The sequence below is a fragment of the Nesoenas mayeri genome (genome assembly GCF_963082525.1).
Source record: "Nesoenas mayeri genome assembly, chromosome: 1".
Classification (NCBI taxonomy): Eukaryota; Metazoa; Chordata; class Aves; order Columbiformes; family Columbidae; genus Nesoenas; species Nesoenas mayeri.
Window position 1 is genome coordinate 117,757,311 of NC_137541.1, and position 27,493 is coordinate 117,784,803.

General features: G+C 42.9%; 1 protein-coding gene across 1 annotated transcript; it reads left to right on the forward strand.

Annotated features, from left to right (window-relative positions):
* Window positions 1-5,877: 5,877 nt before the first annotated feature.
* Window positions 5,878-15,691, forward strand: ICOSLG (inducible T cell costimulator ligand; the record flags this gene model as incomplete). The annotated part of the gene is made up of 8 exons (XM_080353390.1): window positions 5,878-6,255; window positions 6,420-6,604; window positions 8,998-9,038; window positions 11,019-11,381; window positions 11,870-12,154; window positions 13,686-13,862; window positions 14,849-14,884; window positions 15,618-15,691. 8 exons carry the CDS (start codon window positions 5,878-5,880, stop codon window positions 15,689-15,691), a joined length of 1,539 nt encoding a protein of 512 aa, XP_080209516.1.
* Between the last annotated feature and the right edge of the window lie 11,802 nt (window positions 15,692-27,493).

Sequence of the window (27,493 nt, forward strand, 5' to 3'; positions counted from 1 at the left end):
CACTGAAATCTCCACACTGCAAAAGGCAGAGACTTGTGGAGAGCATTCCAAAAGGATTTGATGTATTTCAAATGGCACAGCAGTCATACATCTACTGATGGAAGAACAAGAGGGTCACACAATCCTTATCCCATCTGAGTATGATTTTGCTCATCTGGCATCAGTATGCTCACTATGGACCACTCTTCTACATCAGCAGTGATCTGCTGCTAGAATTGTAACTTCTTAATGTTTTCCAAGAAGAAAGGAGGATTATGATCCTTAGGGCAGCATTCCGTTCATTTGGTGAGGCTATTTTTGATTGCTCTAACACTTTACATTACCTGGATTATGCCTCTTACCTCCTTTTTTTAATACCGGATTAGTTTACTTGCTCTGTTTATGATGCCTTCTAGTCTTTCTATTAATTTCTTCTGCCTTCTTCTGCCATATCTTCTGTGTAGGTAACATATCAAAAGGTAAACAAAGTGTTTTGCAGCAATTCTTGACCAGCACTTGAGTGTACCAGCTAAAAATGACAGAGAACATACAACCACCACAACACACTGGGTAGGCTGTAGTACTTTCAGTTGATTGCTTTACGTTGAAGATCAATGATCAGCATTTGCTTTTTTTTCCTCCACTGCAATCTCATTTGCAGGTATTTTCCACCCTTTTAATTACACTGTGATATGTGATGCACCAGAGTGTTACTCTGCTTGTAACCCTGTTGCCAACAATCATCTCATGTACAAGGAACACTGCAGTCATGGAGAGTTTGATTAGATTTTTGGTAATCTATGCAATAAAAACATTATTAGGAAATACATGCTAGCTGATTTTTACATAGCTTTCCACCATTTACATTTTTATCATGATGATTTCAAAGCTTTCTATCCCAGAACTTATTTGCTGAAGACATATATCCCATGGTCCTGTAGACTCTGAGGTTTCTGTTTTACCTGAATTTAGCACTGATTTTTCCCCTTAGAGTGGATGAATACTCTCCAACTAATGCCAGTGAGGCTGTAGCTGTTAATATCAGGGTATTGCCTACTGTTTCTGACTTAAGATAAAGGCTTGAGGTCAGCTGTTGGTTTCCGAAATACTTGTTTTGGTCCTGTGAAAATATGAATAGCTGCGGACTTTAATTTTTCTGTATTCTGGGGTAAGCCCCCCAAACCTACCATACATAATATTGCTTTGAGGTTTTTTTTGATAGTTATTCTCCAGTTGCATGCAGTGCATGACCTGGACCTTATTGCTCATATAGACAATGTACCTGTTTAAAATGTGAGACATGAAACTCTGAGTAGTCCCTACTCAAGGTATCCCTTTTTAGTGTGCTTTCTTTAACTGTGTCTCTGTTGTCTGCTGCAAACTTGTTATGCCTTCATCTCGTATTTGCCTCTGAAATTTGGATGTTATCTCATTGCCTCCTGTTTTGTCTTGACATACTTGTGTATGATGGGGAGAGATTCAGTGCAGGCAACTGACTGGTGATTGTACCTCTCTTTTGGTTTTGTCACTGTGTCATTGTGCCTACTGAGAATGACACAAGCATTTGGTTTTCAAAGAGGTGACATGATCTAATAACTTTTCAGCATTCAGTTATCCTCTGCTACTAATTTTATGTGCTTTTCTTTCATGGCTGTCCTACCAAAAATGGTTAAAATCTTCTACATCACATACAGCCATGTCACTCCCTTTTCAGTTGTCCCCAAAGGTCTTCAGTTTGCCTGAGATTTTCCTTTTTTCTACATATGCAGAGAGAGGTATGTCTCTGTTTCACAAAGTCTAGTCAGTCTCCCTGGATTCTCAATAATTGCATTAATGAGCTTGCCATTGAAGATGTGTGTTTTGCAGACAGATCTGTTGTCTTGATATTGTTTGAAAACAACTAGCTCTCTAGCTCTCCTGTATGTAGATCACTTCTTTGTCTCACAGCCTGGAAACATTAGAATGTTGTTTTCTTCTTCTTTTTTTTTTTTTTTTTTTTCCCCAATTCTTCCCAGTGTTTCTAGTTTAAAAGTCCACAGGCAACATATTTGACACACACAAGCCACAGGAGTTTCTTCTTCTGATAGCCTTGAATGCTTTAATTTAATTGCATTAGGTGGTGCAGACACACCTCAGAGAGGACAAATTGACTGTCAACATAGGGGTTTTTTACAAATACTCTAGTAGCTCAGCTGTTTGTGCCTCTCTCTCACAGTGAAACATATATACATGCACACAGAAGCAGAGATTAAACGGATCGCCTTTGAGACACTTCTAAGTCTCCTAAATGGAGAGTGCAACAGCTACCTAAGATTGTTCCTATGTACTACAACTGGAATGGGTTTTGTACTCCAACAACCTCAAACACCTTCATTTTCTGAAACTAAGATCCATCTTTCTTGTCATAAGCATCATAATTTTAGAAGCCCTATCAGAAAGTTCTGCATGTGCTATGGCTTGTAACCACCCTATATTGTAGTTCTTTAAACAGAAGAAAACAAATGAATACACATTTTATATTACTAAAACGACCTTGGAAGCCAAAACCAGTTACTGATAAAAATTTATAGCAATCTCTGACAAAAAGCAAATCTTATCATAACTTCCAGTACCATGCAGAACCAGCAGTACACCTTAGTAGTAGCTTTGATACATAACTTTGAAGTTCTCTGAGATAGAGGTTGTACCAGATAACCTTCAGAGATTCTCTCTGTAGATAGTAGGAATAAGCAGCTTCATCTTTGATGAAAACGTTTCATGGAGGCTTTTCAAACATCCTTGCCTGTTATCATTCGTGTTATCTTTGATGTGATACTTGTAGGGGAAAGATCATGTAACTGAGGCCTGTATTTTGACCCTAAGCCAAATACCCTGACTTATTGCTAGTAAATCACTTATTAACAGAACTATATCTAAAAGAATAAAAATATATTGCTATTTAGTGTAAATAGAAGGAACCCTGTCAGCTGCAATGATCCTCAGCTGCAGCTGCTGCTTATTTTCTGTTTATGTCAAAAGAAATAGGGGAGCACTCCCTAAGGAACATCTTGTACCTAATAGCAGGGATTTGACAGCAAGAGCCTGCTATTATTAACCACAGGGTTGTTCAGTATGTGCCATAGTCACTGGCAAAAGAATATCCTTACATTTCATGCCCTCCGGGGACTTCTGCAGGTAGGAACAACTTTGGATCTGCCTAAGGCTAGGCCTTAATGAAACACTATTTGGAAGGGAAAGAGAAGACAAAGTTACCTTATAGATTAAAAGCTCATCACGAATTTCAGGCAATGTGGATTCAAAATGCTGATGCAGGCAGAAAAGACGTTTGCATCTGACTTTTTCAAATCGCAAAGAGTCTAACTATTGAGATGTATTTGCCTTTCTTGCTTATTCCTTCTCTCATTCTGAAATTCCACCCAAACAAGTACACGTGTATCAACAGGCTGTTTATATTTTTTTATGAAAAGAGCATGACAGAAACCATTGCAAAGAACATCAGAAGAGTGCATGTAAACTATGCATTTTAGCAAAAACCAAATTTATATCCAGAACACTAAATATTCAGCTATACAGTTAAGCTACAAGAACTTAAAGGTAGGAAACTTTTAGACAGGAAGAACTGGTTCCACGTGTATCCAAGTGTCTGCTACTGAAACAGTACCTAACATAACAAAAGAGTAGTTTATGAAGTAGGATATTCCATCTGAAAATATTTCAGTGAAAGATGTGAGCTGGCTGCTGCCAGCATGTTCTGATTCAACTTCAATTCCATAGTAATGTTTATCTTCCTTTAAGTTTAACGTAAATTTAAGGCTACCCTCCCAAACTGATCACTGATTTGCAGCATATTAGCAATACAGAAAGGCTGAAGTAATGTAGGCTTTGAGACTCAGAACTGAGAGCCCTCCTCCATGCTGCTGACTGGCAGTAGAACAGCACTGAGACATGCTGGTCTTGCACAACCCTGGAGTTTCTGTTCATCGTGGACAAAGTAATTGGTATTCCATTCCCAGGGTGACTCAGAGCCACAATTAAATAAAACATTAATGTGGCAAGATTTTTTAACAACTGTCGCTGCGATGCTTGCTTGCAGCATGGCAGTGACAGGTTTGTAGTGTGTGTTTCAGACATTCACATTGGTGAAGGAGTCCCAGTTGGGCTGAGGTGTCAAACACAGCCACTGATGTGAGGCCAGAAACAAAACTGCTGGTGAATGCAAAACACAGCTTTCAAATAGCTGACTACTGCTCCAACACCTCTTATCAGCGTAATTCTGTTGGAACTTTTATCTTCTGCATCTTCGGGTGTAATCACACAATACATCAAATCACATTTATGGTTATTTACTAATTATGCGATCATAAACCTAGTGTCATTTGAAACGTATTTTGAAACACAACAGCTGAGTGCCTGGTTCCCTGGCAGGCTTTGCAAAGACCAGCACCCGCAGGCAGATTCCAGCGTGTTGCCTCCTCCCTCATACAGGCCAAGCAGGAGCCGTGCAACTAGTCTCCACTGCCTCGCAGGGCCAACAAGGCTCTGCTCCCTCCGTGCTTTCACAAAAGCCAGTGCATAGTCCTGGTTCCCCAGGTCCTCCCCAACAGCGCCCAGAGGTGGCGGTGAGGGGCACCCAGCCTGATGGAGCACAGGCAACCTCCCCCTGGGAAGCCCCTGACAAGCAGCCCCAGCGAGGCTCATGAAAGGGGTCAGTGAGGATGGGTGAGTGCCTGAGACACCCATACAGTCATAGAATTGTTCGGGTTGGAAGAGACTTTCGAATCTCACCTAGTCCAATCCCCCTGCCATGAGCAGGGACATCAAGGTGGATAGATGATGGCAGAGCAGTGGATATGGTCTACCTTGACTTCAGTAAAGCATTTGACACAGTCTGCCACAGCATCCTCACAGCTAAACTGAGGGAGTGTGGTTTGGACAATTGGGTAGTGAGGAGGACTGTGAACTGGCTGAAGGAAAGAAGCCAGAGAGTCATGGTCAACAGGGTGGAGTCCAGTTGGAGGCCTGTATCTAGTGGAGTGCCTCAAGGGTCAGTACTGGGACTAGTACTATTCAATATAGGTTAGAAAAAAAAGCAATGGGAATGAAAACCACAGGAACACATTGACAACACAACAAACATTCCTGAGGCATCTCAAAATTCAGTAGACATTTATCTCTGTTACATCTCTTACATTGGTGGGCAGCAGGATGACCGTGAGCCAGCACTGTGCCCTTGTGGCCAGGAAGGCCAATGGCATCCTGGGATGGATTAGAAGGGGGGTGATTAGTAGGTCCAGAGACATTCTCCCCACCCCCTACTCTGCTCTGGTGAGACCACATCTGGAATATTGTGTCCACTTCTGGGTCACTCAGTTCAAGAAGGACAGGGAACCGCTGGAGAGGGTCCAGCATAGGGCAACAAAGATGATTAAGGGAGTGGAGCATCTCCCTTATGGGGAAAGACTGAGGGAGATGGGTCTCTTTAGCTTGGAGGAGGCTGAGTGGTGACTTTATCAATGTTTACGAATAAATAGAGGGTGAGTGTCATGAGGATGGAGCCAGGCTCTTCTCAGTGACAACCAATGATAAGACAAGGGGTAATGGGTTCAAACAAGAGGTTCCACTTAAATTTGAGAAGAAACTTCTTCTCAGTGAGGGTGACAGAGCACTGGAACAGGCTGCCCAAGGGGGTTGTGGAGTCTCCTATTCTGGAGACATTCAAAACCCGCCTGGACGCCTTCCTGTGTAACCTCATCTAGGTGTTCCTGCTCCAGCAGGGGCATTGGACTAGATGACCTTTTGAGGTTCCCTCCAATCCCTTATATTCTGTGACTCTGTGATCTTCAACTAGATCAGGTTGCTCAGAGCCCTGTCCAAGTCTGACCTTGAATGTCTCCAGGGATGGGACATCTACCACCTCTCTGGGCAACTGGTGGGACCGAGCGCCAGGACGGGGAAGGGCTCTCTCGGACCGCAGCGCCTGGTGTGATGGGCCAAAGCAGGACCGGTGCTGACTCCCACGTCCAGAGTAGGGCTTTGCGGGCGGTTGGGGTGCCGATCGTAAGGGGTCACGGTTTGCATGGTGCCCCGGTGGCAGCAGGACTCGCCGCGCACCGGCTCCGGGCGCGCACGGAAGGCGGAAATCCCCCGGCGGGAGGAGGCGTGGGAGGGAAAGGGGAATGGCCTAAACGGGGCAGCCGGCGGCTCGGGACAGCACGACACAGCACAGCTCGGCTGGGGCAGCCACCTGCGTCCTGCCGCTGTGATGGAGCCGCGAAGGTGAGTGGCGGCCCGGGACCCCGGGGAGCTGCCGCCCCTCCTGCGTGTCGCCGGGGCAGAGGGAGCACAAGGTAGCTGTTAGCCGGGGTGCGGCCGGGCTGCTTGCTCGGGGGAAGAGAGATACGCACTCTGCTTAGAAAAATCCGAGTTTCATTGCAATGCAGCTGGCAGGAAAAGCTCTGGCGGGGGTGGGCCTCTCAAATGGAGACAGAGGTGAGGTGCGGCGCGGGGTCCTCTCCCGATCCCCGGTCCCGGGAGAGCGGGTTGCGGCGTTAATCGTACCCGCTGGCTGCGCGGCCGGGGCGGGCAGCTCTGCCGGGCGTCTGGAGCGGCGGGAGAAGCGGGGGAGGCGTGTTTTGCCATCGAAGGCTACAAGCGATTAAGGCTTATTAAGGAGCTTTTTTGCCGAGTATGAATGATGGGAGAAAATAAGCAGGCCCTCTTAATTTATTGCCCAGATTGGTGCTGCCTGACAGTAGGCGTCAGAAAAACTTCACAGATAACCTATTGGGGGCACTTACTGATGTGAGGAGAGCGATGTCACTACAAGTTTAGGGGATAAAACAAATCTTAACAGCAGAACAAAAACGTCAAAGTTACTGTTGCAAGGATTGGGACATATTTTGTCTGGCTAGTTTGTGCCAGAACAGCAACATGGCATGATTCTAAAATAAATAGTGCATGAACAAGTCGAGATGCTGTTACAAAGAATAATCTCACCAAGTAAGAATGCATTAAAGAGGAAGTGCAACTTTCTCCCATTTCATGCGACATTTTTTAAACCGTATAGAAGGGGAAGGTGTGGGAAAGAGTTGAAAAAAAAAAAAATAAAAAATGTAACAAATAAAGAGAGACTCTAAGAAACTAATGAAGTTACACCTGCACTCAGTGGAGCTCACTGCCAGTGTGATGGACACAGGAGCTGAGGGGCAAAAGAGAGGCTTCTCGGCAGCCAAGAGCATTTCTCCTTTTCCAACAGGAGCTTGGCATTAAAGCCATTCCAGGGGAACATGGTGGGCTGATGCTGCCCCCACACTACCACAGCTGCAAACTCCTTCAAGTAAGGGGATGAGCATCTCTAGGTCTGTCCAATCTTAACTGTGACATCATTTATTGAAACAAGAAATCAAGATGTGCTTTGTATACATACATTAGAGAATCAGTTTTGGCTGACTCGCTGAATGTTTGACATCAGCAAGTGCCTGGCATGGGAAATTCCCTGAAGAGTCCCATAAAGATAAGTCAATTGTTGTTCTCCATTTAATTCAAATGTCTGAATATATCCATAGTTTCCTACTTGGGCAGGGAACAATAAAACAAACACAGCCACAGGATTAAAAACTACACTGAGGTAAGATTATCAAGACAGACCTCTACAAACCTGGCACAAAAGTTATGGCTCCTGCACAGTATACAAATACAAAAGAAATACAACACAAGACCATGTGTAAAAAACACTAGAAGTCGCTGCCAGAGGCAGAACAGAACTGCTTTCCTGGAGCATTTAGGTACACTTACTTGGGAAACTTAAAGTAAGGGCTGATTGCAGATTTACTAAAATATGTATTAGAACAGAAGTATTCCACACTGGCATCCACTTAAACTTTCGAAATCCCATCTATGAAGCCATTTAAAGTGTCTAGAAAAGGAAAAGCATATTTTCTTCACATAAAAGTAATACAATTCAGACTGATTCTTCCCTAAACTTTGCTCATCTCATTTTCTGGAAATGAGTCTTCAAGTAGAGGTAGATTTTGTGTCAGCAATGTCCTCTGCTTTCTCCATGGGAAGCCAAATATGTTTGGGTAGGTCATAATTTTCTTGGGGGCAGGTGGGAATTAGAGACCTTCACAGCAAACTTTGCAAACTTGCACCCAGGGCAATGTCAAGATGAGCAACTGCAGCCACTCAGGTCCCATCCATTACCTTTCCAGCATCTTCCTTTCCTTTCCCCCAGCAAGAGCACAACGTATAGCTAGCCATGGTAGTGAAAAGCTATTTTAAATAACTTTTAGGAAGGTGTTGCACATTTCTCTTTCTCAAAGGCCTGTGGGATGAAAGTTAAATCACTTGGACTTTATAGATAAGCTAAACTGTGTTTTTCTACAGCATCGAGCAGGCGTAACTCCCTTGGGAAACTCCCACATAGATTTGCCCCTCCAGAGTAATTAAACATGCTGAATTCTTTCCAGCAAAACCTTTGCACGACTCTCTGTTATCAGCACGTTTCCTGTTTACACATTTTCACTGAGTGCACAAAACGGTGAGCAGCGTGGTCAGCTGCTTGTCATCCTTGCACCAGATAAAACCGTAACTGACTGAGTTTCGGCAAAGCAGTGGGATGCAGGGCTTTGACCTGGATTTAGGCCTGTGCAGCATTGTTCCTTCCCAGTGACCCAGAAAGCCTCCAAGGCCTATTTGTCCAACAGGTCTATATGGTTCATTTTTCACAAGACAGGCACAATACCAGCTTCATGCCTTCTGCTCTGATTCCAATATTAGCGCGTTTTACTGCTATTTGTCGCATTGGCCACCCACCCACAGAGTTATGTCATTTGAACAGAAGTTTTGCAGCTGTCAAATATGCAAATACTTAATGGGACATTACATAGTAGCAGTACCTAATTTACCTACTTCTGCTACTATACTGAAACAATCAATATTAGCTTTATTGCTTACGTAAACAACAGATATGCTAAGCCTATCATGTAACAATCTTGTTTGCTTATTTTTTTATCTTAGCTGTGGATTTCTGTTACTGCTCCTTCACATCTTGAGAGCGGGTAAGTTCACAACACTTCTGTGAAAAATGAAGCTACCCTTCTTTAAAGTGTTTGGCCAAATACACAGATTATTTGTAATATGTACAATATAAACATCTGTGTGTTTTCGGCAAGACAGTTAAGAATTCCTTAGTGTGATATGCATCAGGAAAAGGAGAAAAAAAAATCAGTTTCTATCAGTTTTAAGTATGGAGCGTAGTAAAGGATATTATTGATGCTCTTGCTTAGATTGCTCTGCTTGCTTTACAGACATCCCTATGTATTTATTTATGTCAAAAAAAGGTATTAGAAGTGGGGTAATGAGGGCTATTAATAAGCAGATCTAACACACCTGGATAAAGTCCCTGCTCATATATGTGACTAAGATTATACATCACTGTATCAAGTACCCAAGTGTTCTACTACAGTTCCAAAAATCCCTTTCAAAACAAAAGTAAGGTTAGAGGGCATCACTTGGCGAAATTTAGTTGTTTTCAGAGTTGTCTCTCCACTATTCTTGCTTAATCACTGAGAAGGACCTCAACAAAGCCATCAAGGAAAGTCCCCGACCCCAAAATCAGGACAAACTGTACCAGATTCAGTTTCAGTAGATGCCAGCTGGCCTGTTTCTAAATAATGCCAGTGATGGAGCTGTGCCCGTTTTCCCAGGCAATGCTTTGCAGAGCATCACTTTTCCTGCTACTACAAGTAATTTCCTGAAGTCTGAGCTGCAGCGTCTTTGTTGCAGTTCAAGCCCATTACTGCTTATCTCACCCAGCAGAGGATAAGGGCCTGGAGAACACACTGGCTTCTCCTCTGCAAGTACTGTGTTTGCTTCAGTGGCGTTTTATAGCCAGGATACCAAACTGAGACTTGTAGATGAACTATTTCTGAGTCCAGTGCACCAACACAAAGACATGTCCTGCTTTAACATTGCTGCCTCCCTCGCACCTCACCATGCACTGTTTCTGCATTTCCAAACCCTCAGTCCTGTCATCTTTCTTTCCCTCATCCACCCATCCTCATAATCCCTACCCCCAGCTGTAATCTCGCCCATCCAGCCCACTCCTAACCTCCACAGATCCCTCAGTCTGACACTGACAATGCACAAACTGCTTTGGTCTCAGCAACCAGTTGCACCAGAGAGGTTTTGGCTGCTGGCGTGGAGGAGAGGCGATGTGTCCCTCCCAGCAGGGAGGCTGTGACCAGAGCCACCCTGGCCCTTTTGGAATAGCTGACCTGCACCTTCTGCACTGCTTGGCAGCCAGCTCATTCCTTTTCATTGCTCACTGGGAGGAGAGGTTGCCTTTCTCATTTCTAGAGGCCAGGAAAAGCACCCTAAAAGCCATATACTGTGCTGCCCTACCTCCAGTATCCATGAGAGCTTGTAAATGTCTGATGAATGTGTCACTGGATGTATCTGGGCATGCTCGTTTGCCAGCAGGATATGTTTATTGAGAAGATGACATCAATAGTAGCTATAAAATGTGATTGTTATGACATGCCCACTTTGAGAAACACTGGGTTTACTACCCTTTTAAATTTTCTTTTGATCTCAAAATAATGGTAGCACTCTTTTTCTGATCAGTCTTTACACCTCTTGTGATTTACCTGGCATTATTTGGCATTTTTCTTAATTAAAAAAAAAAGTTATTGCTAAATCATTAGGACTTGAATATGGCTCTGCAGTCAAACCCTGTCAACGGACAAAGCGAAACATGCAGGTATCCGTGGGGCTGGGGGCTCTTAGACCTGTTGGTTCTCAGAGAAAGAAATAAGCAGAATGCTTTATATTGTAAAAGATCCCTTTGGAAAATGCACAGACAAGTAGGCATGTTGAGAATTAGCCATCAGTGAGTCAGGAGGTAGAAATTATTATGAAGTTAGCACACTCATCTGCCCATAATAAATAATAATACGGCAGTCCACATGTGGTAGAACATACTTGAAAAAAATGACATTTTTTTCCACGTAACCTCTCTCTCTTTTTCAATCTTCTAGTTATTGCACTGGAGGAGAAGATCATCACCAGTAAACCTGGAGACAATGTTACGCTGAGTTGCATTTATCAAGCAAAAGAATTACACTTAAAAAATCTACGGGTATATTGGCAAATAGCTGATGATCAAGAACAGTGTCCAGTTGTACATGCACTGATCTCTGGTCAAGACAATGAAAGTGAACAGTGTATTCACTTTAAAAACAGGACTCAGTTATTCTGGGATAGATTGGAAAAAGGCGATTTTTCCCTGCTACTACTAAATGTCAGCCAGAGTGATAAACATAGGTACAAATGTGTAGTACTGCAGAAAACCGAATATACCAGAGTGATTCATCAGGCAGAAGTGGTTCTCAGATTAGCAGGTAAGAACTTATATCACTTGCATATATTTGCCCAAATTCTCATTCCAGCTTTTCAAATTTGTGGCATTTCAATATTACATTTAATCATATCCTTAACTTTGAAACATAATTCAGCCCTTTGCTGAAATGAAGTCTGCTTAATTTAAATGTTACAGATAGGGAATCTGAAACTGGAAGAATACCTGTAACAGCTGTTTATCCTGTGTGGGATTTTTTTTCATCTTGTTTTTCAACAAGCTCTTGCACGTGACTGGGTGACAGCAGCTTAAGAAGTTGCTTTCTTCCTTTGGGTTTGGCTTCAGCCTTCTGCCCTTCCAGTAATTCTCTCAGCTATCTGGCTTATATACCAAACTGTGCAGGTGTTTCCCTTTCAAGTCATGAAAGTTATATGAAACTCAGAACTTCTGCTTCAGAACCCACATCAAAATTTTGTCTTTTCAATATATTTCAAGCAGTCAATGACTATTTCTTTTGCTCTTGCCCTCCAGCTAGTTATAGCCAACCCATACTCAGTGGACCCATAAGAAACAGTGACAGCACTGAAGAGGAGGTGACTTTCAGCTGCAGGTCTGGCAATGGATACCCAGAACCCAATGTTTATTGGATAAATAAAACGGACAACAGCCACCTGCCTCCGTCAGAGCTAAAGATCAGCCGCCACACCGATGGCACTTACAGTGTTTTTAGCACACTGAAGGTTAAAGCCACTTCTAACATGCAAATAGAGTGCTCCATAGAAAATAGAATACTTCGGGAAAATCTGTCAGCCAACTGTAAGTCTCATCATGATACTTCGTGTTTTCTAGATAGCACATATATCAACCAGCATGTTTCTGTCTGTAGATATGCACTAACAAGGGCTACCCATTAATTCACTACCTTCCAAAAGTGCCAAAAAGAGCACAGTTGGTTTTATTTTCAAGCTAGTTACACTTAGCCATGGACTTCATGTTTACTTCTAACTTCTTCCACACTGAAGTGAACACCCTGTCAAGCGTGTTATGACAACAGCACTGAGAAGCTCTTCCATCTGAGGCAGTCACTGGGCTTTATCCTTCGGTTCCTCATGAATGTGATGACTTGGTAGTCCCATTATTTTTAAGGGGCCACTATACAGTAGTGCCACAATTCTTGAGCTTTGCAGCACTGACATTTGCTTTTTACACTGCCTGGTTTCAAAGTTCTGTTTTCAGTCTCCAAAACTCAATTTAACACAGTGTGCTATTTAAAGTAGGCCTATAGCAAACAGACAGTATTCACCCAGTAGAACGATGCCCCAAATAGCGCAAGTATAAGAAGCTATTTATTGCTGATATGAGCGATCAATAGTAAAAACAAGTGTTTAGCCACTCAACCTTTAACAGAAACAGAAAGCTATCTAAAGAAAAGCTAAAAAAAACCCCATAGCTATAATGGCAATAGTGAATTTCATCATTTTCAAACAGGTTTTTAGACAAGCTATCTGGAGTGGGAGCTTATCTGGAGGTGGCTATTCAGGCTCATTGCTGCTCCTGGTCCTCCCTCCCACCACCTTTCTCTCACAAGTTTCTGCAACCTGGTGCAAGGAGGTTTGATTGTTTGCATAAATGTAGCTGGATACCCACAGTTAATTTACCTAAACACACCGACCAGTCACATACTCTGGACTTGACACATAGCCCAGATATAGATTAGACTATTTCAAGGAACAAAAATTGTGTGCACATGCAAAAATTTCACAGTACAGTTTTTGTATGATAACATACTCTTGCTGTCATCCCAAATTAAAGGAAATCAGAGTAACCTTGTCATTATTTTCTTGTCATATTGTATTCTTGGGGAAAAGATCTTCATCGTATTATTTTTCATTAGTTTCTAAAAGCACTACCACACTTGAAAGAATAAGAGATGTGATCTGAAACCTTCAGTTTGCAGCAATCTGTGGGAATTTGTCATTAACTTCAGGGAAATGGGTTTTCACCCACTTTTCCAGTTACTATCAGATTTACATTATAGATTCTGTATAGATTTATTTTCAACTGAGTCTAGATACAAACTCAAACGTACAATCTCCCAAGGCTGGCAGGAAAGAAGAACAAAAAGGAAGAGAGGAATGCATGGAATATGATAGAGAGGAATAAATGCATTGTATTATTAGACCACCCAAGCTAAAGATGTGCTTTGGTCAGAAGGGATACCACCAGAATCACAGTGATATTAGTACTTCAGAAATCTTTTTGTGTGCATAAAATAGGGTCAAATGTTTGCCTTGTATGAAATGTGAAAATTTACACCTTACTACAGCCTTTTTCTCTTTTATTCTAGACACACAGCAGAAGCAAAGCAATGGTTCTAGCACAGAAAGTCACAAAAACCTGGAAAAAAGCAGACGAAGTGCTCAAGCAGCTGGCATAGTTTCCGTTGTCCTTCTGATAGGTCTTCTAGCTGTTATAGCCTGCTGGCTGCGGAGACGGAGGTCCTCTAAACTAGTATCCTACACAGGTAACGAGGCCCTTCATATTTGCATGGCTAAATCTGAAGAATTATTTTTCATTTGCCAAAATATTTAATGTCATCCAGCATGCTGCTAGAATGTACGAGTAAGCTACCTGCACACAACAGCAGGAAATCATGCTGTTATCAAAATCCTAGGGTTCCCTGAGGAAGACACTTTATTCTTTATGGTTTTCTGCCAGGGCACTTGACTTTGTGCTGGTTCAGGCCACAGTTTCTCAGCTATGATCCCTACAGGCTGTTCCTGGAGGGGATGCCTAGCACATCAATCTTGAGAACTTCCAAGTCACTGGCTGGACAATTAAGGGTTCAAGATTGCACTGGGATCAAGCTGCTTTCTACAAGTCAGAAATAAAGCATGACTCGCTATCATTCCACATTATACATGCATAGCCCTGTATTGTTGCTTTTGCCCACATCTGGGATTCTTCAGTGCTTGGCAAGACAGAACAAAAGGTAGCTCAAAAAGACACCTTGTGAACCAGACTAAGTCTGCGGGTATATCTGAGTATTTCTGTAAGCCACTTTACAGGTATATGAGAGCTAACATCTGAAAAAAGAGAGCAGGGACAATCATACTTCTCATAGATAAGGGCCACATCTTCAGTCCATGCCCTCTTCCTCATAGCTAGCAAGCCCAGGTGCTTCAGAAAAGAGCAGGAGAAAACAGGGTAGTGATCTTGCCAAGCATCTGCAGCAGCTGTGCTAGGAGCCACATCCTTCCTTCAGAAATAACCCAAGAGTGGTGCAGGACTCTGTCCCAAAACATGGAGCAAGGGTGTTGCTTCAAGCCCCAAATCTATCCCTGCTGAAGATTGTAAGCAGTTAAAGTGTAGACTGCATTTTGCTGTCCAAAGAGTATTTAGCACATTGAACCCTCAACTTTAGCGGATGTTGCTTAATATTAATTCCATGTGGATAAAGACTATAGTTATCAAAGCCACATGCTTTAAACAGTGCATTTGTTCCAACAGATGTCCAACCAAATGAAGACAAAGGAGGACTCAACTGTAAGTATTAGAAATATGTTATGTATTTGTCTCAAGAGTGTGTTAACTTCATACTTCAGTACTCAAGTCTAGCACAAAGCCTTTGATTAGTCTTGCTAGATGTTACAAACCCAAGCCTATAAAGTGGTAGCTCCATTTCTCTCAGCTCCTTCTTTGAGCTCTTTAAAGTGTTGCTAAAGGCAGCCAGAGAGTCTCAGTTCCCAGAAGTTCCTTCAACAGCTCAGGCCAAAGGACATGACAAATGGACAGGGGACACAAAGCATACTGGCTGAGGCCACTCTCCCCTCCTGTTCTATAGCTGTGCTGCAGCTACTGTTGCCCCCGAGGCAGGTGGATTATGTTATAAACCAAGCAGAGCCGAACTTGGAAAATCTGTTTTAAATACTGATTTTCAACTCGGGACAGGACTGACCATTTATTGCTCCATATCATCTCAGTGCCCGTCACCAAATGGTTGTTCTCTGCCTTTTTAGGCACCATATACTAAAAGGTCTTTAGCTGGGACACAGGAACATCATATGCCTCATATCTATGAACCTGAGTGTATATACACCCAAATGAAAATGTACTAATCACTACCCTTTCCTTAAAAAAAAAAAAAAAAAAATAAAAAATTAAACAAAACACAAAACCCCCAATTTATACCTTTAACATATTAACATATTCATATTTTTATAAGCAAGAATGCAATATTGCAGGACAGCTAATTTACAAATTCATTTCTCATTTATAGTACTAGAAAAAGAAAAAGAAAGCAAAAAAGTCCAAGACATTTATGAAAACAAACTCAGCACTGAGGACTTGTGAGAGTACAGAGAGTACCTATTTTATATCTCATTTGCTAGTTTCTACTGAAGCAAATAACTGTGGCCTGATTGTCTCTGCAGAACAGGCAGGAGTCTTACATCTGGGTAGGAACAACCCCAGGTTCCAGTATAAGTTGGGGAGTGACCTATTAGAGAGCAGTGTAGGGGAAAGGGACCTGGGGGTCCTGCTGGACAGCAGGATGACCATGAGCCAGCACTGTGCCCTTGCGGCCAGGAAGGCCAATGGCATCCTGGGGTGGATTAGAAGGGGGGTGGTTAGTAGGTCCAGAGAGGTTCTCCTTCCCCTCTACCCTGTCCTGATGAGACCACATCTGGAATATTGTGTCCAGTTCTGGGCCCCTCAGTTCAAGAAGGACAGGGAATTGCTGGAGAAAGTCCAGCACAGGGCAACAAAGATGATTAAGGGAGTGGAGCACCTCTCTTATGAGGAAAGGCTGAGGGAGCTGGGTCTCTTCAGCTTGGAGGAGACTGAGAGGTGACCTCATTAATGTTTACAGATATATAAAGGGTGAGTGTCACGAGGATGGAACCAGGCTCTCCTTGGTGACAACCAATGATAGGACAAGGGGTAATGGGTACAAACTGGAACACAAGAGGTTCCACTTAAATTTGAGAAGAAACTTCTTCTCAGTGAGGGTGACAGAGCACTGGAACAGGCTGTCCAGGGGGGTTGTGGAGTCTCCTACTCTGGAGGCATTCAAGACCTGCCTGGACACCTTCCTGTGTAACCTCATCTAGGTGTTCCCGCTCTGGTGGAGGGATTGGACTAGATGATCTTTTGAGGTCTCTTCCAATCCCTAACATTCTGTGATTCTGTGAAAACTGTAATTGTGAAAGCATGGTTTGCCCTAGCAGATGCTGCGAGTGTACCCAATTCATATTATCAAGCAGAAGTGAAAGAATCCTTACATTGAAAAACTTTTTCTACAACTTTTTTGGTGGTCGTGCAAACTGGGCTAACAGTCAGTTATTTTCCGGATCCATCACACAACCCCAGCCTGATCCACAGTGTTTGCATTGTCTAAATATCAGGAGGCGTTACACTGTTTCTTGTAGAACATAACAGAAAGAAGGATGGATTTTCTCCTTAAGATAAAGAGACATTTTTTCCTTCCGTTCCTATGAGCTGCATTAACATAATACAAGCCATTCATTTAAGGTCAACTCTTTCTTCTCTGGACTTATACCAGGACCTATTTGATGAGATCATTGGACTTTGCCCATAAGTAGAAAAACCTCTGTGACATAAACAGGAGTAAATATTTATCTTACATTGAAGACTGCTGTAGCATGATTTCTTCATTAACAACAAAACAAAGGCACTTGCTTTCCAGACACTATCTTTTCCTTGGCATGTCTCTGCACCATTTGTTGAAGAGGAGGTGGGACAGCAGCTTTGGTGGTTCACCGGTGTCAGAAACTGTCCCACCTCTGAGGGCTGTTTTCTGCCAAGAGAGGCACGTAAGGAACAGAAGGCAATATCTTTTGGACATTCCAAATTGAGGACAACTTGCACCATTACGAGAGAAATTAGAATGGCCTGGGGAACGTGAAATGTTGGTTGTGTTTGTTTAGGCTAGGGAAGGCAAGGCTGATTAAGGACACAATAACAACCCTCTTCGGAGAGTCCTTGAAGAAGATGGGACAAGTCATTTATTGTCCTAACCCAGCAAACACAGCCCTTACAGCACAACAGGCTTAAAAAAGGAGATTTAAGATAGATGTTAGGAAAAAATGTCTTTCTAAGGGTAATGGTAGTTGAGCATTGAGGCAGAGAGTTTGTGCAAGCTGTCAAGTCTACATCAGGTTTATTGGTGTTCTGTTTTTTCTTCATCAAAGAAGAAACAGTATCTGTCAGCAATGATTTAGAAATAGGCAATACCTTGGTGCAAATGATAGGCTCTTGGAGAAATTATCGTGTCGATGATCATTTGCAGTTTTCAAGCAAGTTCCTTGTGGTAGATGGGGGATAAGGCACTGCAAAGCTGCACCCACAGGGACACTCTGCCACAGCATTTTGCTTTTCAATACTGATGTAAATATGTTTCTGTTTCTATGGGTTTCACTTTGTGAAGAAGGTAGAATTGTTACACAGGGGCTGAAAATCCTGAAAACTGCAAAACCAAAATGAGCCTACAGAGACCAGCATTGCTGTTACAAAGAAAAAAAGCTTTGGAAACTGCAGGCAAGGCACTTTGTGAGGAAAAGTAACTTCATTCTGGTGGGGTTAGTCTTTCCAGGCACCCATCACAGTCAATGGGGCATGATGCTCCAGCTGAGGAGAAATTCAGAACTGGAGCAATTCTGAATTGCTCCATGGAGGGATCCCTCCGCTGCCTGTAGAGGAGCCTTAGGAAGCTGGTTTCTCTTGACAGGTTTTGCGCATCTTGTTCTCTGAAGTAGCTTGAAACAAGCCAAAGGCAAAACTGGCATCCCTTCACAAGGGAAGGGGATGTTAACGGGGAGGACTTTGTGTATTTGCACAAAGAGAGGCCCTTTCAGTCTGTGGCACAAAGCCAGAGAGCCCCCAGCATCTCGGTTATCAAGGCAGAAGCAAGGCATCATCCCAGCTGATTCTCACCAGCATGAATACATGTTTTCCACAGCTTTACAGCTTGTTCCACTGGTTGCTTAGGAAGAACAATTCCAGGATATGATTCTTTCTGGGGGACCTTTTTCTATTATTTTCTAAAAATTTGTTTTGTTTTTACAGCACCCATCTAAATGGAAAGTCTGCCAACAATTTAGGCAGCTAGAGATGTGTCAAGAGAAGCGTCACCCTCTAACTCAGCGGCGGCGTTGCTTGTAATACAAGTGACAGATTTCTACAGTGTGCACTGAGAGAGATGGCAAAGCAAAAAGCTTCTCCAGCACAAGAGACAGCAAAATCTGCTGGATTTCTGTTCCAGGCACTGGCTGTGTCCACACAACAGTTGTGTCACCACTTTGGACAGTCCTCTGCAATAGTCTGCCAGGGTGCTGAGCTCCTGCATACAGGAAAGCAATAAGCCTGGAACTTAGCCACTCTGTGCTGGAGCGCTGAAAGCTGATGAGTGCCCACCTTTGAGGACTTCGTGACTAGCAGAAGGGACTGCCTTTCAGGAGAACGGGAATTTCTTGCTGCTTCTCCTTACCCTGGCAATGACTACCAAATGTAAAGAATGGCAGCTAAAAAAAAAGAAAACTGAAGGACTCTATGCCAAGTGAGATTTGTGATCTTTTCCACCTTTGTCTCCAGTACATCTTTTCATTGTCTGGTTTCACCAATGGCATGTTATTGTGTACTAGGGAGAATATTTTGACCCAGTCCTCCAAAAAATGGAAGCTGCTGTAACAGGGATAAGCACTGAATATGGTAATATGAGGGAACATGCATTCTTTAAATGCACTTAATGTCAACATTTTGGTTTTCAACAAGTATTCCACTGAAAAGGGGAATTCCACTTTTCACAGAAGCCGGTACATATTGCATATGAAAGAAAGGCTGTAGAAATATGACCAATTAAAAATAGCGGTCTCTGCTATGGTAACGTTTGGTTACCTGGAACAAAAACTGTAGTTCAGCTCTGCTTGTTTCTGCTGGTCTTTTTTGAGCACTCGCCTATGGCTTCCAGGGAGGATTGTAACTGAAATTTTTGAACTGAACCTCTAACACCTCTTCCCCCACCACCAAAAATAAAAGAGCAGACTATGCCACTATGTTGTCCGTTAATGTCCAGAAAGCCAAGAACTGCAATTCCCTCATGCCAGTGCTCATGCCTCCCTGGTTCGGCCCTGAGTCAGTGAAAAGCAACTGATTGAAAATAGTGAAGTAGGAAATTTTGCTGATGGTATGAGGTCTTGGAGGAGGTATGTATAGTAGCTCGCTTGCCTAGGTGGGATATTTTTCCCTATCTTGTCACAGAAGGGTAAAGATTATGATTTTAAACTGAGCCCTAGAAATACTCATCATCTTCTACACCATTTGCTTGACCAAAATTCTACCATTTTTGTGAATAAGTCACAGCCTTGTTTATCCAAACCCTCCAGGGAGAAGGGCACTCTAGTGTCTACTGTGAGATGGGACATTTGTTTTTCTTATCAAGGACAGCTTTCAAATCCCAGCCAAGTGAACATAAATTTTAATGCCCTGTTCTCCCATCGCACAGAATCCGGAGCCTTTTGGCAACAGCAGCTAACTTTTGCTGAAGCAACACTCCCAAGGAAGCTGCAAGCTGGGTAGTTGTGCCACCACCACTGCGCCAGTGTCTCATGGGAGGGCTGCACTGGCTCAGCCTCCATGGCTTGTAAGAGAAGGGGCAGTTTAGCTCTCACTTGATGTAACTTAAGCCTACTCACCTATTAGAACAGGATAGGGAAAGTTTTTGTTTTGTCTTGTGGGTTTTGTGGTTTTGGTTTTGTTTGTTTGGTTTGGTTTTGGTTTTTTTAAGTAAAAAAGACAAGCTACAGCTAAATAATTAAGCTCCCATCTCCTGTTCAGATTGTAACTGAGTATAATTGTGGGTTTTTTTAAAGACATTGTATCTATTAATGTGAAAAAAGTATATTACGTATTTGCTAATCTTGAACATCTGTAAAAAATACTGTGTTTTATTTATTAATTTCACATTTGGCCTCTGTTGCCTTCCAATCTACCAACTAGGTAGGGCATTTAGCTCACAGTATTTGTCAGCTAAGATTACCGAGGTGCCATAAGTTACTTTAAGTATCAGCCTTTCCTTATCTTCTCTCATGTCGATTAATCTAGATGTTAGGCGTTTTCTGAGTCCATATCTAGTCTTCAGGGAACCATAAGGGGAATTTGCCTGAAGAAAGCATGCGGGCTTGCAGACACCTTAAAACTGTGAACAACATCTGTGCACATATGAAATGTAACTGTTTCCTAGGGGTTCAGCAAGGTGTCCTGCAGACGTTTCCTCCCCATCTATCACATGAAGTTGTTTTGTGCAGCCTCTTTGGTGCTGCTGTAACTGACAGAAACCTTTTCTAAAATGTTTTCTACTTTTATATTCTGCAACTGCAAGAAGCTGTAATGGTTTAGAGATTTAAGAAGTGACCTAGCAGTCACTTCGCAATATATTAAGCTAATTTAGACTAGTTTTCTTACTTCTGGGCTGCTTCACAGTACATAGCAAATACACCTAAATGCAACAGCCTGGTCTTACAAAATCCCTACTTTCAAGTTGGTTTAGGTTTCCAGGTATTTTTGAAGGCAAGTAAATTCTAGTTGACAGTTGTTGTTACCATTCAAAGGACTTTGGAATTTCATAATAACAGAGCTTTTTTCATCATGTACCATGTTTATATTTCCAATAAAATCCATTTGTTCTTCTGGATGTTTGACTGAATCTATCAGCAGATAAAGACAAGTCACTCCAAACTATTGCTCACAACTAAAGTGACAGTTGTATTTTTCAGCTACATCTCTCAGGGCATAAGAGAGGTCTTCTCCAAAACCCTCAGATGAGGAGAGAGAAAGGCAACACAGACACTTGACAAATTTTCCGCTAGTCTGGCTCATACAAGAAAATATCCTGAACAAACTCAGTGAAAGCCAGGTGGTAACCTGGACGCAGCACTAAGCGCAAGCTGAAAAATCATTTTCACACCCAACTTTGCAACCCCTAACAGAGCAAAGGTACAACATACCCTCCTGCTTCCAGAACTGAAACTAGGTCATTGCAATCTCCCAGGTTGGTGTTACACTTGGACACCAGCATCATTCTGTTTCCCTTTGTTAAAGATAGCAGCTCACATGAACTGCATGTCCCAGGGAACTTAAACACATGCACAGGAAAGCACCGCTTGATGGCAGCTTTGTGGGAAGACTCTAAGAAACAGACACACTTTCACAGAAAAGCGAAAGGCTTTCGTTGCGGCATGGCTGGTAAACCACAGATGGAAAGCCCCGAGAGTGACTATGTGTTGCTACTTAGTGGTCTGAATCCATCCGTCCTGTAGTCAAATTCAATATTCAAATCTTTTCACCTGTGAGAACTGAAATACCTCTTTTGCTCAAAAATGCATTCCCTTTTCCACTTCAACAACCCTGACTCCAAACACTTTTCTCAATAGCCCCTTGTTCTGTGCCAAATAAACTTTATTAGTTGCTTCTCTAAATTGCAAAGTGAATCCTTTTCAAATTTGTAGCAAATATGCACCAAAGTTCACATTACCCCAGAGGATAATATCTCTAACCTCCCTCTTTTCCAGGGCAAGAGAAACTGCTCTAAAGAATAATTGAGTATAGCCCAGCTCCACAGGGAAAGGACCTGCACACAGACTGTAGAAGTTAGTTAGGCTCTTGGGAATCTTCCTCTCAACGTGTGATGTGGCATTAGGACCTTCACCGCATTCATTGTGTGATACAGGATGAAGTCATTATAAACTGGACCCCATGTGAACATAATAAAAGGTACCCCATATGCTCCTGTGCATATGGCAGCCCAGGGAATTACAGGCAACAGACCAGTAGCCCGTATCTTTCATCTTTCAAGACACATTTATGTGACAACAAGCCAATGTGTACAATTACCTTCCAATACAAGAAAAATGCTTTCCAACCTTTTACATGTTACAAGCACCACTAGTAAGCCTAAGTAGTGTATCCAAACCAATTCCCAACACTGCAAAACCCAAGTCCTTGGAAACTACTCATGACCTTACCATTAATCACAAACTCAAGTATTTTGTTAGGAAAGAGCCTGTCTCCCATTTTTATCTTTACAGAAAATTTCTGTGTAGAGATAGATGCTCTTATATTAACAGAGTTTTAGGCTGACCTTCCAGCTTGCCCAAAATAGGTCCCAGTGGTTTAGCAATAAAACACTAATTTGTTTTCCTGTGATTTCGAGCGGTGCTGCTTGGGGCCATTTTGTAATTGGAAAACTCAGACACAGAACTCATGCTCAGGGTCACACAAGGCTGTAGCTGAGTTGGTGCTTGAACTCACGTCTGTAGCATGCAGAGACCTTCTCTGCTTTAACTTGCTGGACTGGAAAGTCTAGTTCTTTGCAGCATCCACCCCAGTAGATGCCATAAGTCAAAAGAAGCCATCTGATATTTTTGAAAAGGATTGCATATAAGCTGCCACACTACACTTTCATATCTGTCGCATGTAAAAGGTCTGCCCTTAAGAAAATTGGAAAGCAGAAAAAGGTGATAAAATGTCTTTCAGTTGAGACTGGAAAACTTAAGAATGTGTCAGTAAGAAATAACACTAGTGCAGCCACAATGTGGACAGAGAGCGAGTGCTAACATTTCCTTCTCAGTTTCTTCCACCAAGAGATCTATGCTGTCGCGCGTCATCCCTCTTATGAGGCTGTGTAATTTTGAAACACAATCAGGTTTGCTTGCAAAAACTTATTTTCCACAGCATCACACTGGACTAGAAGGGCAAGTCTATTCCTCTAAACTCATATCTCTATCAGTCAGATTTGCCGTTATTATTTTATATAACTTTGAAAATACATTGCTACTGCGGTCACGGTAACTAAAAAGAGGTCAAGGGATAAAGGTGTAAAATGTCTGAACTATTACTAAAGCACTGTAGCTGCTTTTATAATGCAAGGCAAACACAAAGTATTTTTATCACCTTGTTGGAAATCTTATTAGCCAGCTCAGGTCAGTTTGCTAAACTATCAGTGATATTAAACTCTGTGTCAGCAAATTACCAGATGTCCTGATCTTCTAAAGCCCTTTCTTTGGCCTTCTGTATGTATACTCATATTTCCGTATCCGGCACAAGGAGTTGCTCTCCTATTTGAGATATATTATTGATTTTGGTTATCAGAATCATAAGAAAAACCCAGCTCTGTTCTGCTTCCTGATCTGCTGAACCAGACAATGGGGCTGGCCAGGTAACAACTGTCATTTCCAGGGAAATTCATTGACTGTTTCTGCACAGGGTGAGGCAAGCAGAAGGCTGCTGACACCAGCTCCTGTAAGAAGCACACCCAGAAACTGAAGGGCTGGAGAAGCAGCAAAGTGGCTGTGGAGGCAGGTGAGTCCCCAGCGATCCCCAGCCAGGGTGACCCACCATGGTATGTCTCTGCTCAGCAGGTGGGCACCCCATCAGGAGTCCTGGCATGCCAGGGCACAGTTCAGCTCTGAGGAGTAAGTGCCTTTGAGCAGGAAAAAGCAAAGGGATTTAAAACAAACAAAAAAACACACACAAAACCCACCAAAATAAAACACCGTCACCCACCTACACAGCTGTTCTGTTTAACTTACAGGTTATTTTGTTTATTTACTTAAAGTTGAATTTCCATGGCTATGCTAGGGCAGACAACTGCCTGTCAAGGTATTTCTCATGGAATAGTTTTCTTCCAGCCTAGAGTAGGAAAAAAAAAAAATTGGGAGGGAAAGTCTTTTAATCTGCTGCAGCCCACTGACACTTCATCAGTCCTCTGGAGATCAAGCTCTGCGTGGGAAATTTTTATTTATTTTCTTTTAAAAAAGCAAAACAAAACAACCTAGCCCTCAAGAAGAGCTCCTATTAACAAACATGTGCTTTGGCTGGCTGGAATTATCAACCACAAAATCTACCAGGCATTCACAGAATAAGCCAGTGCCTTTCATTAGCATTTTTGGCAATGTAGCAACCGCTGACAGACTTCACACAATGTGTCTTCGATTCACTTTTGAGCAATCCCTATTGCATCACAGCATATCTGGATGGAAAATTATTTCTAAACAAAGTCAAACAAACAGTTCCTCAGAAACGGAAAACTTGGCGAAAGAAATCAATCAATTTCTGTGTCTGCATTTACTGCATCGGTAAGCTTTCAGGTCTTGGGAAACAGTCAGTATTCCACGTGTCAAATACGTTGACGGGTAACAATCATTTTTTTCATTAAAGTTGATTTGAATGTCCCCAAGGTCACAGGGGATCAGGCCTAAGCACCCTGCAGCCATGTGGGATGCCAGGCACAGAGGTGTGCCCCCACCTGCACACTTTTCAGAGGCCTTTGGGGTGGGGTTGCAGGTCAGGGAAGGAAAGGAATGTTGTTTTGGCTTAGTCTCTAGGCAATGCTGCTCCAGACAGCTAGGAGGAAACTACTGAACTCCTGCATGTAGACGGAAGCCAGGTAGGAAGTTTGCTTTTGCAAACTTGCTTGTTGGACCTGGATATAAATCATTGTATAACATAACTCTGCACACTAGAAACTCCATGGAAGCCGTCAATGTAATCGCACAGAGGTAAGCACAATGGGGCAGCATAACAGAGCGTATTTGAGATAAAGTGCAATGGAGCAGCGTACCAAATGCATGGCAGATTTTGCAAGGAGATTGGTGAGAAAGCATGTGCATCCTGCAATAAACACCTGTTCCTTGTTTGAGTGGCAGGACTGCCACAGTTCGAGTGCAAACACAATCACAACATCACTGCTTTCATTCAGACTGTTTACTTTTCAGGGAGGAAATGTTTGTATCCTATGTCCCCCACACCCCAACATATCAAAACTAGCGTCACTGTTTACCGCTAAGAAAACACATGCTTGTTTCACCATCTTGAGATGCTGTTCCTTGTAGGTTAGCACAACACCAGTAACTTAATGCACAGGCGGTTTATTAGAGTCTGCCTGAACTTTGACACTAGGAAAAATTGTGCTTCCTGTCATGAAATTCAAACAAAAATCGATACTTTGTTTCTAGGTGAAGGCCAAGGGGAAATCTGGAAACTTATTGCTACATGCTTCTCCAGTCACAAAAATCTCTGCTCATCTGCTTTCATAGTCACAGCTGCAGAGAAGTATCAGGGTATAAGGGCCTTTGAACACCCACAGAATATTGGCTGTTGCCAAACTAAACAATTTTTCTGCTGTTATACCAGTTTCTTATAAGTCCAGGTAAAGGACTACGAATAGCACCTGCAAAACGAGCACTTCAATTGCTACTAGTATTTACAGAGTACAACCTTCCAGAAACAAAAAGCCCTCTGGAAAAAAAAAAATGGCCAGAATCACAGTGCTATACTTGGCAAAGCTCATATTTCCTTAAGAACAGAAATGGGTGTTGCTTTGTCCCAGGACCAGAGCACCCTGCAGAGGAGATGATGCTCCCACCATGGTCATGGCCACTGCGTGAGCAGGAGCTGCACTGGGGATGGAGATAAACCAGGATGTTTTGTCTCAACACATACAAACAATTCAGTCAAACCTAGAAGTCATCTCTCCTTTAGAGAAGGTGTGAACCTGTTTGTTAAAGGGATCAAAGGAAGAAAAGATTTGCTTGCCTTAAGAAAAGCATTGTGATTAATTTAGCCTTGCCTTGCACAAGGGAAACAAGGCTCAGAGAACACTCAAGCCACCGTGGCTGTCAGCAGTTGTGCAAGACAGAGAGAGCAGCCAGGTCTTAAGGTTGGCATGCAGACTTAGATCATCTGTTAGGGCAGAAAACAGATTTAGGAGAAAGCAGATGTGACAGTCTTCCTGGAAAGCAGTCCAAAACCTGAACAGTAGGAATGCCCCAGGCAACTCCTCTTCCGTCGCAGGGAGTGGCAAACTGAGCTCATACACTTTATAGACTCAAAAACAAGGTCTGGAAGTGTGCTATTCATGGGAAGGTTGCATTCTTCAGTACAGCTTTTTCATTGCTTGTGTTTAGAAATGTATGTGTTACACTTGGCAAAACTTGCAGAAGGTACCATACAGCATACTGAGTGTTGCACAAACCAGGTTTTAGAGCTTTTTTTGCTATTAGATTTCATGGTTTCACCGCCATGCCTAAATGAAAGAACCACTACTATAATTAGCAATACTCTGACCAGTTGCACTTCTGAAGGATTGCAGACAAGAAAGTGACTATGCTGAACCTCCCAAGTATGTATGTCTCTTCCCTGATGGAGGGCACAGAGTGGGCATTCAGTGCTTAGCTTATACAGTTAGCAGGGCCAGAGAGGAACCCAGTTACATGCCTAAATACTTTATTTTCACTGCACACAAGCTGGTTGGAATGCAAAATGCATGTCAGAAGGTGGGGTGCTCCCCATGCATTTTTAGATAGACCAAAGCCAGCACCATACATAAGACTAGACTGCCCACCACCAGTTCAGCCTTCAACCCTAAGCGGGCTTGTAAGCCCTGTTCTGGCCAGTACAGGACAGGACAGCATAACAGTGGCTGTAATAGGAGGGAATAAAAAAAAAAAAAAAAGAAAAGAAAGAGTGACTCAGAAAGAGAAATACACAATCACACTTGCACCCTTTGAGATGTGTCAGAGTTGGGCATAGAGAGATTAAATGCAACAAAACGCTTTCCCACTGGATTGCCCAGACAGCTGCAGGGGTGAGGAGAGGGCAGCACCAGGAAAGCTGGGAAGGTCAATATACAGGCAGGGTGTGAATCAAGGCCATGATGCCAATTTGCTGATCACAGGGATCTGCTAAGCACCAACCCCTTGCTACAGCAAGAACAGGCATCCTCACTCAGCCTATTCAGCCCTTGCACTGCTCAGCTAACCACATGGACCAGCCCACGTCATTTTTTCTAATTTGGAGAAAAGGAGGTTGAGGGGCAACCTCATTGTTCCCTACAGATTCCTGAGGAAGGGAAATGGAGAGGGAGGGGCTGATCTCTGCTTGCTATCCTGTAACAGGACAAATGGGAACAGTTCAAAGCTGCGTCAGGGAACAGGCTCCCCTGGGAAGCAGTCAGGGCACCAAGCCTGTCAGAGTTCAAGGAGTGTCTGGGCAATACTCTTCAGTCATATGGTTTAGTTTTAGGCAGCCCTGTGAGAAGCAGGGAATTAGACTTGATGATCCTTACGGGTCCCTTCCAAC